Genomic DNA, 19,077 nt, shown 5'->3' with positions numbered 1-19,077 from the left:
GTTTTTAAAAATATCCTAGAATAATAGTTCTAACATTTAATGCATATCAGACACATTTTAAAATAACACTATCCCAGTCCCACCCCACCTTAGTCTTACTAAATCATACAATCTGTGGGATATATATGATGGAAAAGCCCCATAGCAGATTTTAATGTAACCAGACATTGAGAACCAATATCCTAAATGTTTCTTGGTGTTCTTTTGGAAAGCATTTAAAAATGAAGCTCTTGATATAATTTTCCATCTTGTACTTAGATTTTGAGTCTTTAGAACTTTACTAGAAATACCACCAAGTAAAAAGAAATTGTATTTTAATGCAATTTCTGTATATTCTACATTTTTACTCTTTATTTATAAACAACTTGGAGATTTAGTTATTGGAGCATTAATTTTTTTTTTTTTTTTTTTTTTGGTGGAGCATTAATTTCTTGACAATGATATTGTTACTCTTTTGTCCTCTGCAACCCCTGCCCCCCATTCATTCAAGAGAAATTTGGGGGGCATATGGGTGGCTCAGGCGGTTAGGTGTCTGGACTCTTGATTTTGGCTCAAATCATGAACTCATGGTGATGAGATTGAGCACTGTGTAGGGCTCCGCGCTGGGCATGGAGCCTGCTTAATATTCTCCCTCTCCCTTTTCCTCTGCCCCTTCACTGCATGTGCGCATGCTCCCATGCGTGCACTTTCTCAAAAAAGAGAGATTTGGTTTATTTGTTTAAGGAATTAGATCATTATCATGTAAACATAATAACCACCCAGAAGTAGGGTATTTAATATCGAGAAGAATGCACTAAAATAAATACCATAGGTGTGAATAGATACCTGGATTAAAATGTCTGGCCAGTATTTCAAATGCTAGAAAATTATTGAAATCAATACATAAACCTACAAAGATAAATAAACTAAATACCACCCTAAGTCAAATGGGAAGGAAAAGCCTGAATATAACTGGCAGTAAACAAGACAATGTCAAGTGTTACAGGGGAAGGCAAGAAAGAAAATATTGAGCAGTCAGCCAGAGTTGAATGGGCAGAAAAAGGGCCATTACTCCCATGGATAGGCAAACAAGAAGAAATGGATGATAGGAAGGAATGTGCACACAGCTAACTGAAATAGGCAGAATGAAAAAAGTATGAAACAGGGAGGAGTGAAAGACATGTCCAGTGCTGTGCCTACAATCATCTTACATGAAATAGTCCTCAGTCCTCTGCCTGTGCTGAGGAGTAGGATTGGATAGCCAGGTTTATAACCCATGATCTCACACACCCAAGCACAGTTGACTGCTGAAGGGCAGGGGTTAGATAGCCACATTTATAACACATGATTCCATACTATGTCCACAGCTAACTGAACACTTTACCAGGGAGAAACAATTCTTAGGCCCGACTGAGCGGTTAGATTCTCAAGAATTTGAGTTTTGAAATTCAGAGACTGTTAGGTTTTGGTATACATGTGAGTGGAAAGATCGTTTAGAACTGGCCCAGAGTCAGTGAAGCAAGCTGGAGTCTACAGGAAATTATGAATAAGCAGAGAAAGCTGATCTATAGAGTGAAGCAAGGGAGTGAAATCAGTTCACAGAACCAGCCACTGATTCCCTGTGAGAGAGGTGTGGCCTTGGTTTCTGGCTTTGCAGTCCCATTCTTTAAGTGGCACAGTGCTGTGCTTCATTTCCTTGTCCCTGGGTGCCAGTGATTTTTTTTTCCCCTGTTAGATCCTTAAGGTAAATCCTTTTCTTAAACAGGCATGAATGAATCAGTGTCTTTTCCTTGCAGTTAGATAGCTCCGACTTAGACACCTAAGTTTTGATCCTTAATTGAGAAGATGGTGATCCCATTAACTGTGATAGGGAAGATAAGGAAGAGGCTTACAAAAGAGAAGACTTTAGTGGCGCCTGGGTGGCTCAGTCGGTTAAGCATCTGACTTCGGCTCAGGTCATGATTTCACAGTCCGTGAGTTCAATCCCTGTGTCGGGCTCTGTGCTGACTGCTTGGAGCCTGGAGCCTGCTTCAGATTCTGTGTCTCCCTCTCTCTGACCCTCCCCCGTTTATGCTCTGTCTTTCTCTGTCTCAAAAATAAATAAATACTGAAAAAAAGTTAAAAAAAGAAGACTTTATTTTAGATGCATTGAGTTTGGTGATAAAACAGCCATGTGACAATGTCTAGCTGTAGTTGGAAATGGAGCCTTAAGCCCAGGAGAGGTTAGAGCTAAAGATACAGATCTTGTAGCATAAGACTGATAATTATTGTGGTAGAAATGATTCAGGCAGCCCTAGGAGATGGTACAGAACAAAAGATGAGGAAACAATCTTCAGGGAAATACATTTAAAGAATGAGCCAAAGATGGGGTGCCTGGATGGCTCAGTTGGTTAAGTGTCCAGTTTCGGCTCAGGTCATGATCTCACAGCTTGAGAGTTTGAGCCCAATCGATTGAGAGCCTGCTTGGGATTCTCTCTCAAAGAGAGAAAGTGAGGGAGAGAGGGAGGCAGGGAGGGTGGAAGGAAAGGAGATACAAAGTGATAACAGGAAGAAAATCGGGGTGCGGCAAGTTTCACAAGGACAAAAGTGGCTTTACACCAGTCATATGGCACAGAGAAATTAAATAGGTGCAAATCAAAGACAACTTTAGGTTGGGTAATTGAAGCATGATGATCCTTTGAGAAGGCAGTTATAGTAAGCTTAGGTGGATATGGTTTGAGTGGTAGTTAAGACATTGAATACTACTGTTTAGCTTGAAAAGCAGAGTGTAGATCAAGATCAGTTTTTGTCAAACATGTAAAAAATATCAAGCACTTTTTTGTTTTCAAACCTGAAACATCGCAAAATGAAGAGCATAATATTTGTAACACCATAATCAAGAGGCTGTATTTGAGCCTGAAATTAAAGGATGATAAGAGAAAAATGGAAACATACACATGGTCACAGATTTATTCATGGTTCAAATGTGCAGAGGAAATAGAGTATTCTGACAGAATGTGCATGTATTTACTCTTGAGCTCCCACCCAGTGGGAAGTCTGGAAAAAATTAACCTTTAGTCCCAGCCAATTTAAAACTTAGTCTAATATAAAGGAGATACAATTTATAATATTTTAAAGTAATGCTTAAACTTTTGGAAAAATGCTGTCTTATTTCTGCCCTTTGTCTTCTCTTTAAACTGGTGTCCAGCTATACGGAGGGTGCTTACATGACATAATGGCATCAGGGAAGACCATGTGTTCAGGTCTTCATTCTCTGGGCATCCTGCTGGCCTCTGATGCAGTAGGCAACAGCTTGTAAAATAGGTGATCAGATTTTTCCTAGCTTGGTCAGAGCCTGGTGGTTGTTGACTGAATTGGCCTCGCCTTAGATTTAACAAACGTGGAGAACTCAGACTTCTGCTGCTCTGTCTCAAGCAGGCCATTGTAGATCAGGTTGCAGGTTTAACCTGTGCCACCCCACCACAGGCTTGAAGTAAGCCTGTTTGCCTGCCATTCATGAACTTGCTTCCCACTCAGCTAGCTACCTTCCCTTGGGAGAATGTAGAAACTTGCAGCGGGGTGGGGGTCCCTTCTATTCCACACAGGAACAGAGATTAGCCTGGACAGGCAGATCTCGTTACCAAGGTTTATTTTTTTGTGACTATTTCCTAGACTGACGAGAGGCCACCTCGTTCCAGAATCTGGTAGACTCCTCTGCTACCCAGCATATTACAGAATACTTCAAAGCAATAAGAGACTATTGCTACATTAAACATAAGTAAATCACACAGACACAAAGGGTATACGATTCCGTTTCTATAAAATTCAGAAATAGGCAAAACTGTTACTGTGGTGTTAGAAATCAGGAAAGTGGTTGCCTGTTGGAAGAAGGTTGGAGGCACTTCTGGGAAGCGTGTGGTATTTACTATCTTTATGTAAGTTGTGGCTGACACAGGTGGGTTAGCATTGTGGTAACTCCTTTATCTCTTCACTTAAGATTTGTGTACTTTTGCATTTAAAAAAGTACATATTTAAAAAAACTGAAGAATGAGAAAACCAGAGCATTGGTTCTTAAACTTTAATAGATTAAAGATGACCTGGATTGTAAAAATGCAGATTCCCCAGACTGTCCTCAGAAAATTTGATTCAGTAGGTCTCACTCTAAGAATCTGTAGTTTTAACATTTGCCCCAGTGTGTTCTGATGCTCCACATTTTAAAAATGCTGATTTAGCATCTCTAGTTTAATGAACGTAACTCTCTGGACAGACATTCAGGTATATGAGGTTTGTCATATTAATTGTTGCTCAAGTCTGAATTTATTGGATCTCTAATTGCTGGGAGCAATTTCCTCACTAGCTTAATGTTTTACAGATGTAATGACAGTTGTTTAAAATGTTCCTAAGTTTTCCCATAGCTTAGTTTTATTGCATCCACTGAATTCTGCAGTTTTTCAAATTTGATTAAAAAACAAAAAATTTTATTCACTTTCTATTGCATTTTTAACAATACAAAAACATTTGATTTTTCTGAGATATACAGCTTTTTATTTTTATTTATTTTTAATTTTTTTTAACATTTATTTATTATTGAGAGATAGAGCATGAGCAGGGGAGGGGTAGAGAGAGGGGAGACACAGAATCCGAAGCAGGCTCCAGGCTCTGAGCTGTCAGCACATAGCCCAACTTGGGTCTCAAACTCACTAACTGTGAGATCATGACCTGAGCTGAAGTCAGTGGCCTAACCAACTGAGCCACCCAGGCGCCCCGAGATATATAGCCTTTTAGATACAGATATTTAGTTCTAGATTATTCAGCATGTAATAATGTTAAAAGAACTCTATAAAAAAACAACCAGTCTTTATATCCGCATAGCAGAGATCTTAAAATGGAAATAAAATAAGATTGGAACACGAAGAGAAGAGAATGTTGCCAAGTAAGGTTTGATAAAACCTATTAAGTAAAGCCAATAACTAGTAAAATCAGTTTAAGCGTCAGGATACATAATGTCATTTATAGAATTCTGTAATCTATACAGTATAATTTTGTTCCGTTGTAAACATTTGCAGATCTTTAAGTGATTTTTGCATCAATGGAAGGTCATGTTATTTCTAAAATTCCATTACCAGATTGTGGTAGTTTTCTATGATACAACATATAAATAATATTTATCTAAAAAAAAAAAAAAAAAAAACCTTGAAATCCATTTCACACGTTGTTATTAACATGAACTGTTATGTATTTTTCAACCAATTCCAGATGTTTTAAGATTTTATTTTTCAGCGCAGACTCAGCCTGATAGCAACCATCTGTCCTGTCCTGGATGATTCAAATTCATCTCTGAAAGCATGAGAATGGATTTGGTAAGGCATTTAGGTCTTTTCTGGCTCAATGACTCCGTAACATTAAGTGAAAATAATGCCTCATACAGTTTATTCAGATGTTCTTCCCTTTACATAACCACCATCATCCTCTGTACGCACCCTCCTGCCCCCCCCCCAGGGAGTATAGGAACGCGGTATTAGGTGTTAAATAGAAGGAAAGACCTATAAAACTTCAAAAATCATTAAATACTGAGTAGGGGGTATTCATCTTATTTGTTTAAAGGAATGGACTTCGGTGGGAGTTTTTTATTGCTAATTTTTAAAAATAAATAACAGCTACGATTTGAGGAATTAACAATACTTTAAGTGAAGGCCAATACTCTGACGTCTGTAAAGCTGACCACCACCTTGATTTCACATCCTTGCTGTCAACATTTAGAGATAGGTGGTATTTTCTTTTAGACTGCAGAACCTCAGCTCAATTTAAAGTAACCTTTTAAAACTGTCCATGTCTTTTCACACTTTGCTTGACAAGTAAATCATTCAGATGAAGCAGCCTCTTCTTGGTATGTGTGAATAAATTTGTGTATGTAGGTCAAAGCATCATAGCGTCAGTTGCCTCATCATAGGAATCTTTTTTAACGTTTATTTATTTTGAGAGAGAGCGTGTACAAGTGTGCATGACCCAGGGAGGGGCAGAGAGAGGGAGAATCCCTTTTTCTTTCTTTTTTTTTTTTTTATTTATTTATTGTTTAATTTACATCCAAGTTAGCATATAGTACAACAATGATTTCAGGAGTAGATTCCTTAATGCCCCTTGCCCATTTAGCCCATCCCACCTCCCACAACCCCTCCAGTAACCCTCTCTTTATATTTAAGAGCCTCTTATGTTTTTCTATAAAACAGCACGTGTTTTTATATTCTTTTTGCTTCCCTTCCCTTATGTTCATCTGTTTAGTATCTTAAATTCCTCATATGAGTGAAGTCATATGATATTTGTCTTTCTCTAATTTCACTTAGCTCACCAGCTCCATCCACGTAGTTGCAAATGGCAAGATTTCATTCTTTTTGATTGCCTAGTAATACTCCGTGTGTGTGTGTGTGTGTGTGTGTGTGTGTGTGTGTGTGTGTATACACATACATATACATACATACACATACATATATACACCACATCTTCTTTATCCAGTCATCCGGTGACAGACATTTGGGCTCTTTCCATACTTTGACTATTGTTGATAGAGCTGCTATAAACATGGGGGCACATGTGTCCCTTTGAAACAGCACACCTATATCCCTTGGATAAATGCCTAGTAGTGCAATTGCTAGGTCATAGGGTAGTTCTATTTTTAGTTTTTTGAGGAACCTCCATACTGTTTTCCAGAGTGGCTGCAACCAGCTTGCATTGCCACCAACAATGCAAAAGAGATCCTCTTTCTCCGCATCCTCACCAACATCTGTTGTTGCTTAAGTTCTTAATGTTAGCCATTCTGACAGGTGTGAGGTGATATCTCATTGTGGTTTTGATATTTCCCTGATGATGAGTGATGTTGAGCATTCTTTCATGTGTCGGCCATCTGGTTTTCTTCTTTGGAGTGTCTGTTCATGTATTTTGCCCATTTCTTCACTGGATTCTTTGTTTTTTGGGTGTTAAGTTTGATAAGTTCTTTATAGATTTTGGATACTAACCCTTTATCTGATGTGTCATTTGCAAATATCTTCTCCCATTCCGTTGGTTGCCTTTTAGTTTTGCTGATTGTTTCCTTTGCTGTGCACAGCTTTTTATTTTAATGAGGTCCCAATAGTTCATTTTTGCTTTTGTTTCTCTTGCCTCTGGAGACATGTCAGGTCTCCAGAAGTTGCTGCGGCTGAGGTCAAAGAGGTTTTTGCCCGCTTTCCCCTCTAAGATTTTGATGGCTTCCTGTCTTACATGGCCTTTCGTCCATTTTGAGTTTATTTTTGTGTATGGTGTAAGAAAGTGGTCCAGGTTCATTTTTCTGCACGTCGCTGTCAAGTTTTCCCAGCACCATTTTCTGAAGAGACTTCCTTTATTTCATTGGATATTCTTTCCTGCTTTGTCAAAGATTATTTGGCCATCCATTTGTGGGTCCATTTCTGGGTTCTTGATTCTGTTTCATTGACCTGAGTGTCTGTTTTTGTGCCAGTACCATATTGTCTTGATGATTACAGCTTTGTAATACGTCTTGAAGTCCGGGAACATGATGCCTCCAGCTTTGGTTTTCTTTTTCAAGATTGGTTTGGCTATTTGGGGTCTTTTCTGGTTCCATAAAAATTTTAGGATTGTTTGTTCTGGCTCTGTGAAGAATGCTGGTGTTATTTTGATAGGGATTGTATTGGATATGTAGATCGGGTAGTATTGACATTTTAACGGTGTTCTTCCTATCCAGGAGCATGGAATATTTTTCCATTTTATTGTGTCTTCTTTAATTTCATACATAAGCTTTCTACAGTTTTCAGTGTATAGATTTTTTACCTCTTTGGTTAGGTTTATTCCTAGGTATTTTATGGTTTTTGGTGCAGTTGTAAAGGGATTGATTCCTTGATTTCTTTCTGTTCTTTTTTATTGGTGTATAGAAATGCAACCGATTTCTATGCATTGATTTTATATCCCGCGACTTTGCTGAATTCATGTATCAGTTCTAGCAGTTTTTTGAAATCTTTTGGGTTCCCCATATCGTGTCATCTGTGAAGAGTGAAAGTTTGACTTTCTCCTGGCTGATTTGGATCTCTTTTATTCCTTTGTGTTGTCTGATTGCTGAGGCTAAGACTTCCAATACTATGTTGAATAGCAGTGGCGAGTGTGGACATCCCTGTCTTCTTCCTGACCTTAGGGGGAAGGTGCTCAGTATTTCCCCATTGACGATGATATTAGCAGTGGGTCTTTCATATATGGCTTTTATGATCTTCAGGTGTGATCCTTCTACCCCTACTTTCTTGAGGGTTTTTATCAAAAAGGATGCTGTATTTTGTCAGATGCTTTCTCTGCATCTATTGAGAGGATCATGTGGTTCTTGTCCTTTGTTTCACTGACGTGATGAATCACATGGATTGTTTTGCTGATATTGAACCACCCTGCATCCCAAGTATAAATCCCACTTGGTCGTGGTGAATAATTCTTTTAATTATTGTTGGATCCGGTTGGCCACTATCTTGCTGAGGATTTTTGCATCCATGTTCATCAGGGAGAGAGGAAGAATCCTAAGCAGTCTCCGCACCTGAGCCACTCAGGCACCCCATCCTTATAGGAATCTTAATTTGAAAACAAGATTGGCCATAGACAACAGTAATTATTTGCAATCAAATCATTAAAATGTTACTGGCATCTTCTGGCGCCTGGGTGGCTCAGTAGGTTAAGCATTTGACTCTTGATTTCAGCTCCTGTCATGATCTCATGGTCCTGAGATTGAGCCCCAGTGGGCCTCTGAGCTGGGCCTGGAGCCTGCTTAAGATTCTCTCTCTCCCTCTGCCCTTCCCAACTCGTGCATGTTCTGTCTCTCAAAAAATACTTAAAAAGTTCTTAAATAAAAAAAATGTTGGAGCACCTGGGTGGCTCCATTAAGCATCCTACTCTTGATTTCAGCTCAGGTCATGATCTCCCAGTCGTGAGATCAAGTCCCATGTCAGACATGCACTGAGTGTGGAGTCTGGGATTCTCTCTCAGTCTTTCTCTCTCTCTGTCTCTTTCTGTCTCTTGCTCTCTCTCTCTCTCTCTCTCTGCCTCTCCCCCGCTTGTGCTCTCTCTCTCCCTCTCTCCAATACATAAACATTTTTAATTTTTTTTAACATTTATTTATTATTGAGAGACAGAGCATGAGCATGGGAAGGGTAGATAGAGGGGGAGATACAGATTCTGAAGCAGACTGCAGGCTCTGAGCTGTTAGCACAGACCCCAGTGCGGGTCTTGAACTCACAAACTGCAATCATGACCTGAGCCAAAGTTGGACGCTTAACCGACTGAGCCACCCAGGTGCCCCATCAAATACATAAACATTTTTTAAAAATAAAAATAACAGCTCTTTAAAAAATGTTACTGGCATCTTCTAAAAAAGAACGATCTTAAAAATTTCACTGGCATCACTGACTTGTTTGGAAAGCATCCACTTATATGTATTTGTAACGTGTATGTTCATAATATATTTGCTTATATTTGTGAGATTCTGTCAATACCCATAATACCTAAATAAGATACATAAAATACTTTTTCAACTTCTGAACCTCCTGAAATTCCCTGACAGCCTGCCACCTGAACCTGTTTTACAACCTCATGACAACTTTCAGTTAGGATACCTAATAATGACGTCTTCTTTTTTATGCTATTTTTACTACTTAATGATATTTTCTTTTTAAAAACAAATTTAATTCCTTAATTTTTTTTTTTTTTTCCACATGGTTAAAATTTTAGTCTCTATTCCTTTTTTCCCCCGGTCCTTTTTTTTTTTTTTTTTTTTTTTTTATGTATAGGTGACATTAGTTTCAGGGGTACAACATAGTGATTCAACAATTATATACAAAATGTTCACTATGGTAAGCTTAGTTACCATCTGTTACTATACAGTGTTATTATAATATTACTATGTTCTCTATGCTGTACTTTTCATTCTCATGACTTAAATATTTATTTTGAGAGAGATCAGGGGAAGGGCAGAAGGAGAGAGAGAGTCCCAAGTAGGCTCCACGCTGTCAGCACGGAGCCCAGTGCGGGGTTCGAACCCACAAAATGTGAGATTTTGACCTGAGCTGAAACTAAGAGTCAGTCGTTTAATCAACGGAGCCACTCAGGTTCCCCTGACTTATTTATTAAGTTTGGAAGTTTGTACCTCGTTAATCCCTTTATTTTGTCTGTCCTTTCATCTCCCTCCCCTCCAACAACCACTGGTTTGTTGTCTGTGAGTCTGTTTTTGTTCTTGTTTCTTTGTTCATTTGTTTTTGACTCCACATATAAGTGAGAGCATAGGTTATTTGTCTTTCTCTGTCTGACTTACCTCACTTAGCATACATAACCTTTAGGTCCACTGATGTTGCCAGTGGCAAGATTTCATTCTTTTGGTTGAGTAATATTCCATTGTATGTATGTACACTGCATCCTTATCCATTCGCCGATCAGTGGACACCTAAGTTGCTTCCATATCTTGGGTACTATAAGTAAAGCTGCTATAAACATAGGGGTGCATATCTTTTCAAATTCGTGGTTTTGGGGGTTTTTTGGTAAATACCTAGAAATGGAAATACTAGATCATATGGTAGTTGTATTTTTAGTTTTTTTTGAGGAATCTCCATACTCTTTTTCATAGTGGCAGTACCAGTTTACATTCCCACCAGTTCATAAAGGTTCCCTTTTCTCCCAACACTTATCTCGGCTTTTTTTTGGTACTAGCCATTCTGACATATGTGAGGTGATATAATTGTGGTTTTGATTTTCATTTCCCTGATAACTAATGATGTTGAGCATTTTTTCATGTGTCTGTTGGCCATCTTATGTGTCTTTTGGCCATCTTTATGTCTTCTTTGAAAAAAATGTCCATTCAGGTCCTCTGCACCTGAATAATAATTGGATTATTTGGGGGTTTTGGTGTTGAATTGTAGTTCTTCATGTATTTTGGATATTAACTTTTTATCATATATGCAACTAGCAAGTATCTTCTCCCATTTGGTAGGTTGCTTTTTTGTTTTGTTGATGCTTTCCCTCACTGTGCATAAGCTTTTTAAGTTTGATGTAGTCCTAGCTGTTTATTTTTGCTTTTGTTTTCCTTGCCTGGGAGATATATCCAGGAAAACGCTAAGGTTCATGTCCAAGAGATTCCAGCCTATGTTTTCTTTTAGGAGTTTTGTGGTTTCAGGTCTCTTATGTTTAGGTTTTTAATCCATTTTGAGTTTAATTTTGTCTATGATAAGGAAGTGGTCCTGTTCTCCCAGCACCATTTATTGAAGAGACTGTCTTTTCTCCATTATGTACTCTGGTCTCTTTTGTCATGGAATAATTAACCATATAAGCATGGGTCTTTTTCTGAGCTCTCAATTCTGTTCTGTTGATCTATGTATCAGTTTTTGTGCCTGTACCGTACTGTTTGGTTATTACAGCTTTGTAGTATAGTTTGAAATCTTAGATTGTGATATCTCCAGCTTTGTTCTTTCTCAAGATTGCTTTGGCTATTCAGGGTCTTATGAGGTTCCATACAAATTTTAAGATTTTTTGTTCTAGTTCTGTGAAACATGTTATTGGTATTATTTTAGGGATTGCATTGTATGGACATTTTAACAATATCAAGTCTTCCAATCCATGAGCATGGAATATCTTTCCATTTGTTTATATCATCCTCAGTTTCTTTCATCAATGTCTTTTTTTTAAACTTTTTAAAAAAAAAAATATTTATTTTGAGAGAGAGCGAGCAAGTGAGCAGGGGAAGGGCAGAGACAGAGGGAAGGAGAGGATCCCAAGCAGGTTCCACTCTGTCAGTGCAGAGCCTGACATGGGGCTCAAACTCTTGAACTGTGAGATCATGACCTGAGCCAAAATCAAGAGTCAGACACTTACCTGACTGAGCCACCTAGGCACTCCACCTTTATTATTTTTTAAAAATAAGCTCTAGACCCAATGTGGGACTTGAAATCATGACCCTAAGATCAAGAGTCATATGCTCTTGATCTTGAGCCAGCCAGGTGTCCCTCATCAATAGCTTACAGTTTTCAGAGTACAAGCTCTTCACCTTCTTGGTTAAATTTATTCGTAAGTATTTTATTCTTTTCTTTCTTTGAAGTTTATTTTTATTTATTGTGAGAGAAAGATAGCAATCAGGGAAGGGCAGAGAGGGAGAGGGAGACACATCATAGAGCCTGATGGAGGGTTCAAATTCACAAACCAAGAAATCATGACCTGAGCCGAAATCAAGAGTTGGACACTTAACTGAGCCACCCAGGTGCCCCGTAAGTTTTTTCTTTTTTTCTTAAGTATTTACACTGAATGTGGGGCTTAAATTCACAACCCTGAGATCAAGAGTCATATGCTCTTCCAACTGAGCCAGCCACCCTGGTATTTTATTCTTCTGATGCAATTTTTATTACCACTTCCATGTTTTATGTATATATCATATTCTGCCTCTTTTTGTGTATCCCTTGACTAATTTTTATAGCTATAAGTGATTGATCTACTAACTTAACTATATATTTGCTTGTACTGTGAAATTTTCTCCTCTCAGTTTTCTTCTGGTTGTGGCCTTCTCTTTCTGTTTACAGAATTTCCATTAACATTTCTTGTAAAGCTAGTTTAGTAGTGATGAACTCTAACTTTTGTCTGGGATACTGTCTCTACTTCAATTCTGAGTGATAATTTTGCTGAATAGAGTAGTCTTGGTTGCAGGGGGTTTTGTTGTTTTGTTTTTTTTTTTTTTCTTTCAGCACTTTATGCCGCTCCCTTTTGGCCTGTAGAGTTTCTGCTGAAAATGAGCTGATAACCTTATGGGGTTTCCCATGTATGTAAGTTTGCTTTTCTATTGCTTTTAGGGTTCACTTTTTAATTTTTGTCATTTTAATTATATGTCTTGATGTGTATTATATACATATAATTATACATAATTATATGTATTGCCATTTTAATTATATGTCCTTGGGTTCCCTGTAAGGCTCTCTTTGCTTTTTGCACCTGGATGTCCGTTTCCTTCCCCAGGTTAAGGTAGTTTTCAGTTGTTATTTCTTCAAATACGTTTTCTGTTCCCCTTCTCTCGTCTCCTTCTGGAACCCCCTATAATGCAAATGTTCATACACTTGATAGATCACAGAGAGGTCCCTTAACTTATTCTCATGTATTACTTTTTCTTTTTGCTGTTCAGCTTGGGTGTTTTCCATTATCCTGTCTTCCAGATCACTGATCAGATCTGTATCCTCTAATCCACTGATTTCCTGTAGCCCATTTTTTTATTTTAGTTATTCTCTATCTCTGACTAGTTTTTAAATTTTATATCTCTGTGTTGAAGTTCTCCCTGAGTTCATCCATTCTTCTCTCAAGTCTGGTATGTTTATGGCCATTACCTTGAACTCCTTATCAGGCATATTGCTTACCTGTTTCATTAGTTCTTTTGTGGTTTTGCCTTCTTTCATTTGAGACCTATTCCTGTCTCCTCATCTTGTCTGTTTCTGTGAATTAATTAGGTCAGCTCCTTAGGTCTAGAAAGTAGTGTCCTTGTGTAGAAAGGGTCCTATGGTTCCCTGTAGCACAGTCCTCCCTGGTCACCAGAACCTGTTGTGGTTGATATGTGACTAATGCCGGCATGCTGGTTGGTGATGCTAGCCCTCTACCCAGCTGACTACAGTGATCATCCTCTAGTGTTGAGGATACACTGGTGGGCAGCGCTTATCCCCTGCACGACTAATAAGCCCTGCTTCAGCCTCTACAGTGTGTGGACAGCCTATCTGCAGTGATCTGCTTTGCTTGCTGTGGGCTTACTGGTGGGTCGGGCTTGCTTCCTATGTGGCTGGCTCTGAGACCTGGTTGTAGCAGCTGTGAATTTGCTGGTAGGGCTAGCCTGTAGCCCAGCTGTCTATAGTGAGCCTCTGTGACTGCTGCAGACACATCGACGGGTAGGGCTTTCTCAAACCTCTATAGCTAGCTGAGAAGTGCAGCTACAGCAACTGCAGGCGCACTGGTGTGTGGGGTTAGCTCCCTCCTCTCCAGAGCAAGAGTTGCTTTGGAGGGGTGCCTGCTGGCATGGGCAGTTTGTAGAGGGCAGGGCACACCATGCTAGGAAGGTAGGTTGAGAATGTCAGAACTGGCTTCCATAAGTGTTCGGCTGTCTAGGCTGGGAGGGGGCAGGAAAACTGGCAGGCACCATCACTTTCCTTCCTGGAGAAAGCTACTAGATTTCCTGTAGATTCCTGCCCCTCCTGTATACATCCTCAAATGCGGCAACAAATCTCCCTCACATATACCCCAGGCACTTTTCAAACTGCTTTTTAGTTATTTAGTGTATTGGTTTTTAGAGGGTGGAGCCTTGGTTTCCTATAGCCCTCCAGCTCTCCTGGAGTTAAGCCCCACTGATGTTCAAAACCAGACAGTATGGAGACTGGTCTTCCCAGTGCAAGTCCCCAGGGCCATTGGTGTCCAGTGTGGGGTCGCTTCTCCTTGCCTGTGATGTCCTTCCCCTTTGTGGCTAGTCACTCCAGGGGTTTAGCTGTGGAAGATCTGTTCTGCCAGGCTTCAGGTTGTTTGCAGAGTGGAGCAGTTGCCTTGATATGTCCGTGGGATGAGGTGAATTCAGGGTTCTCCTGCTCCACCATCTTTGCTTTCCTGTAAAATTTCTTCTAAAAAATTATATTACTCAGTTTTTCCACAATGGACAGTTAAACAAAGTTTAATATATCTTTTACACATTTCAAGAAGTAGCTTGTTCTAATTTATGAATGAAAACTGTAGTAGGCCATAAAATATTAACATAAGGCAAATATGTGAAAATTATTTCAGAGCTTGTTTTTCATAGATCTGGACCTACTGGTACAAGAATAGAACCTGCATTAGATGACTGACTGCAAACTTCTGCGTAAGTTGGCCTCCAGTAATAATGCTTTTTAAGGCCATTGGAGACTTCTGCAAGATACACATGTCCATCCACCACAAATGGCTCCACATCTGTATTGTCTGGTTTTAGACGGCCTGTTTGAATTAAGTCTGAATATGCCTGTGATTTTTAAGAAAAGAACAAACTATCATTAATAAAATAGGTTGTTCATTTATCGTAATTAAATTTCTATATTCAAGTTAGCTGTACTGATTTTCAGTTTAAAATATTTTGAGTAAATTACTGAATTTTATTATTTTCCACATATAGATTTTTGTTCACTTAATTTCACAATGAAATTAGAATCTTGCAAAATTTATTTCTAAGCTTTAAGGTATTTATCATTTTATGACTTCCAGAGTTAACAATTCTCAGTGTTACTGATTTTGTGGGCCAAAAGTTCCCATGGTCAAAATTCCTACAGGGGATCTTAAATGAGGGACATAAGGAGTTGTATATGCCCTTGAAAATTTGATGGCCAGGGACCCATTTCTCAGAAAAATAATCAGATTTTGGCATCCAACTCTCTGGAGTTCATAAACTCCCTGAAGCTCATTTATAGTCTGAGGCTAAGAGACCATTTCCATATTATTAGACGGTGGCCTGGCTGGTAGCCCCATTCTTTTTTCATTGTAGAATTTTCTTTGTTTACCTCATGGATCATTGGTATGTATGTAAGATCACACAAACATGTTAAGCTGGCTTGTCAGTAAGATTGTGTACAGAGATAGGCAGAAATGTAGACAGTAAAAGAAAACTTCAGTTGCTTTCTGCTTTATTCCAAGCTCACCTTAGTTTCTAGTGTGTAGAATATGTTTTTCTAAAATCAAGATTTAAATAGTATGTTTTATTACTCGTTTTGGTGGTAGTTTTGGATAGCCTTTTTGCAAATTGAGATTTTTAGCATCTTCTTTCCAAATCAAAATTATTTGTTACTATGCTTTTTGTTTTGAAAGTAGTATCAAGGGCTGTATTTGCATAAGCAGCAGTTAAAAGTACTGTAGGTCTCCAAAACCATGTCTTGGTTTAATTATTGGGCAGCAGATTAGAGATTGTGCTGCATCAAATTTAGAATAAATCAACAATTGTGATTTTTAAAATGTTTTAACTTTGGAGGAGTTGGGACTGTGTCATTCATTGATCTTTATATTAATATGTAGTATTTGAGATATTTTGCTATTTCAACCACAGAACTTTCCAGTCATTTTTAGGGTTTATTTTTAAATGTATCAGAACTGCAGTGTCTTACTATATTTTGTAATCATTCTTTTAATATTTATTTTTGAGAGAGAGCGAGAGAGAGAGAGAGAGAGAGAGAGAGACAGAGACCGACCAAGCAAGTGAGCAGGGGAAGGAGAGGGAGAGAGAGAATCCCAAGCAGGCTCAACTCTGGCAGTGCAGAGCCTGACACAGGGCTCCAACTCAACAAACATGAGATCATGACCTGAGCTGAAGTCAAGAGTCAGACGCTTAACCCACTGAGCCACCCAGGTGCCCCAATATGTTATAATCATTTCTAAGGCCACCTGTAAATGTCTGATGTTATAGAGAAGACCCCAGAAAAAGCCTTCAGTGAAGAAGAAAGAAAAAAAAACAAAACATACCACACATGTAGCTTCATCAAATTTGTTTCCCCAAATGTAGACATTAGAGAGTATGGGGTTTGTTTTCATGGACTGTGAAAGTGCAACAAGTCCTTCTCCCTTTATGTTGTTGTTCACTACTGACAACCTAGGGAGAAACAAGAAGTAATAACCCTGGAAACCAGTAAATACTTTCACAAAGAAGATGCATAAGTTAGCCAACAACATTTATTACATTTCTTTCTAAGTTTGTTATTTTAAGAGAGGGGGAGATAGAGGATCCGAAGTAGGCTCTGCACTTACAGCAGAGAGCTCGATGCAGGGCTCGAACTCACAAAGCCTGACATCATGACCTGAGCCAAAGTTGGTCACTTAACCCACTGAGCCACCCAGGCACCCTTGTTGAATTTTATGCTGTAAAATCTTGGCATTATTCTTCAGCATCTGATGTAATCCTAAAATCCAAGAAACTTAGTTCTCTAATTGGATGCTTCATGTACCTAGTAGAGCTACCTACATTTTAGAAATCAATAGGCTGTTTTATATCATTCAGTAAATGTTTGGGGTGGATTACAAATACGCCCTTCAGGATTAAGTCATCCAAGTAGTATTTTCTTTGATTATTTTTAAGTCTTAGTCATATTGAATGATTGTGATTTTTCTATAGAAGTCAGGGTAAATACTATAGGCAGTAAGAATTCTCTCAGTCTTAAATCAATCATAATTAGAATCAATATAGTTTTTAATATTACTTTTGGAGGTGCCTGGGTGGCTCAGTCGGTTAAGTGGCCGACTTCGGCTCAGATCATGATCTCATGGTTCGTGAGTTTGAGCCCCACGTCAGACTCTGTGCTAACAGCTCAGAGCCTGGAGCCTGCTTCAGATTTGTGTCTCCCTCTCCCTCTGCCCCCTCCCCTGCTCACACTCTGTGTGTGTGTCTCTCTCTCTCTCAAAAATAAACATTAAAAAAAAAAAAAATAGACATTACTTTTGAAAAAGAAATTGAAATGTTTAATATGTCAGTTTAGAAACTATTTTTATATTTCATCATGCATCTTGAGTTAAAGGGCTTGAGGTTAGTGTTTTAAAGGTTTAAATTTTTGTTATTTTGATTAAATATAAAGTGATACTAACGCTTTAAGACTCCTGTTGTGTGAAGCAAGAGTTTCACTGAGATACTTTGCTCCTACATCTTCTATTCTGTTAAAAGAAAGATCTATTACTTCCAGAGTAGTATTGCTTTTCAGTACGTCAGCCAAACACACCATTCCATCACGAGTTATTTTATTGCTGGGAAAGGAAAAATACGTGTTACATTTGAAAATATGAAGTATTCTTCTTTTATTCATAGAGATTAACAGGCCTCAGAATTGTTATATAGAACAGTACTTTCTCATTCACTAAAAGATTTTAATCACTCAATTTCCCAAAAAGTTAATGAAATTTGCTATAAAATCTTACTTTCATTCTGGATTACTCATGATTAAATTGCTCATTCACATTGTAGGATATACAATATCAGTACAAGCTAAATACTAAGACTTAGGATAAAAAGGTGACAACAATGGTTGCATTTTCTGATCTTTGGAATTAGTATCTAATGGCGTAGCCTATGTACTGTAAATGTTTACATAGATTATTTCCAGGACTTCTGGATTAATGTATTATCACTTACCAGCTCACATCAAGATAGCGTAGGCTTCTATTCAGATACAGTGCATCGCATAATTGTTTTATTCCACAGTTTTTCATATTATGCTTACACATGTGTAGTGCAACAAGGCAGTGATTTTCTTTCAACATGTGGCCTAGATGAACTGTGGGCTCTTCCTAAAAATAGGTAAAATCTTTTTCTAAAATACAATTTTGAAGCTGTACCTGTTCCAAACATATGCTAAGTTATTTAAATTAGCTTTAAAGAAAATATCAAGACTATTAGTCTGTAATTTTCATTTGTTTTGGCTTGGCTTTTAAGAAAAATCATTTTTGCCACAAATGATACTTTATTTTAAAAATAGACAGTAGGCACTTGCAAGGTACAGTGACTAAGTGATGTAAAGTAAAAGAGGCTGGTTTTAAAAAGGCATAATCCTAAACAATCATTCCAGGTGGAAAAAAAAAAAAATTGGTCCCATGACGTATTGAGCATATTAAGCCCCCTTATTGTTGTCCTCTCAGTCTCTAAATTTTTCTTACACCCTCCATATGTTCCTGAACTTTTCTCTTAATTCCTACTCTTCATAGTCTTTAGACAAAATACACATTTCCCAATGTTGTTTCTATTTAAAAACACTCATTAATCCTGTGATATCTAGTTCTTCCCTTTTATAATCATCCCAAATTTCTAAATATGTTTTACTCTTCTAGTCACTGGAAGACTTATTTTTAATTCCAAAATCTAGCTGCTTCCAGGCAAAAGGTAAATAGCCTCAATGAGGATTTGAATACCAAGCACTTTAAATTTTTAAGAGTCAGAGTCTTGAAATGAATGGGTCAGAGTATTTTATGGTAAGAAGTTCTCTTGCTTGATTGCTGTATTTATAAGAAGTTTTACAGTCAACTGGAAATGCTGAATACAAACATGGATAACTATGCTCAAATTACGTACTTCTACATAATACTCTGAGAAAAACCTACTTTGAGAAAAAC

The 19,077-nt window shown here is 38.1% G+C and overlaps 1 protein-coding gene and 1 long non-coding RNA gene across 5 annotated transcripts in view; one reads left to right on the top strand and one right to left on the bottom strand.

The window, feature by feature from the left end:
* The first annotated feature begins 3,973 nt into the window (after positions 1 to 3,973).
* Positions 3,974 to 19,077, top strand: part of LOC128777283 (uncharacterized) — a 21,245-nt gene continuing 6,141 nt past the window's right edge. Inside the window, exon 1 of the long non-coding RNA XR_008422514.1 lies at positions 3,974 to 5,318. This is a non-coding gene — a long non-coding RNA (uncharacterized LOC128777283). The remainder of the gene's footprint in view (positions 5,319 to 19,077) is intronic.
* Positions 14,613 to 19,077, bottom strand: part of LRRC34 (leucine rich repeat containing 34) — an 18,098-nt gene continuing 13,633 nt past the window's right edge. For all 4 annotated transcript variants that reach the window (XM_019440536.2, XM_053903650.1, XM_053903649.1 and 1 more), the window contains 4 exons: positions 18,104 to 18,258; positions 17,563 to 17,718; positions 16,450 to 16,576; positions 14,613 to 14,965 (listed from right to left, as the gene is read on the bottom strand). In XM_019440536.2, coding sequence (XP_019296081.2) covers positions 14,762 to 14,965; positions 16,450 to 16,576; positions 17,563 to 17,718; positions 18,104 to 18,258 — 642 coding nt within the window. In that variant the 3' untranslated portion in view covers positions 14,613 to 14,761. The remainder of the gene's footprint in view (positions 14,966 to 16,449; positions 16,577 to 17,562; positions 17,719 to 18,103; positions 18,259 to 19,077) is intronic.

This window comes from Panthera pardus, unplaced genomic scaffold (genome assembly GCF_024362965.1).
Source record: "Panthera pardus isolate Hobbes unplaced genomic scaffold, ASM2436296v1 HiC_scaffold_16, whole genome shotgun sequence".
NCBI lineage: Eukaryota > Metazoa > Chordata > Mammalia > Carnivora > Felidae > Panthera > Panthera pardus.
The sequence above is the reverse complement of the archived record's forward strand: the minus strand, read 5'-3'. Positions and strand labels throughout refer to the sequence as shown.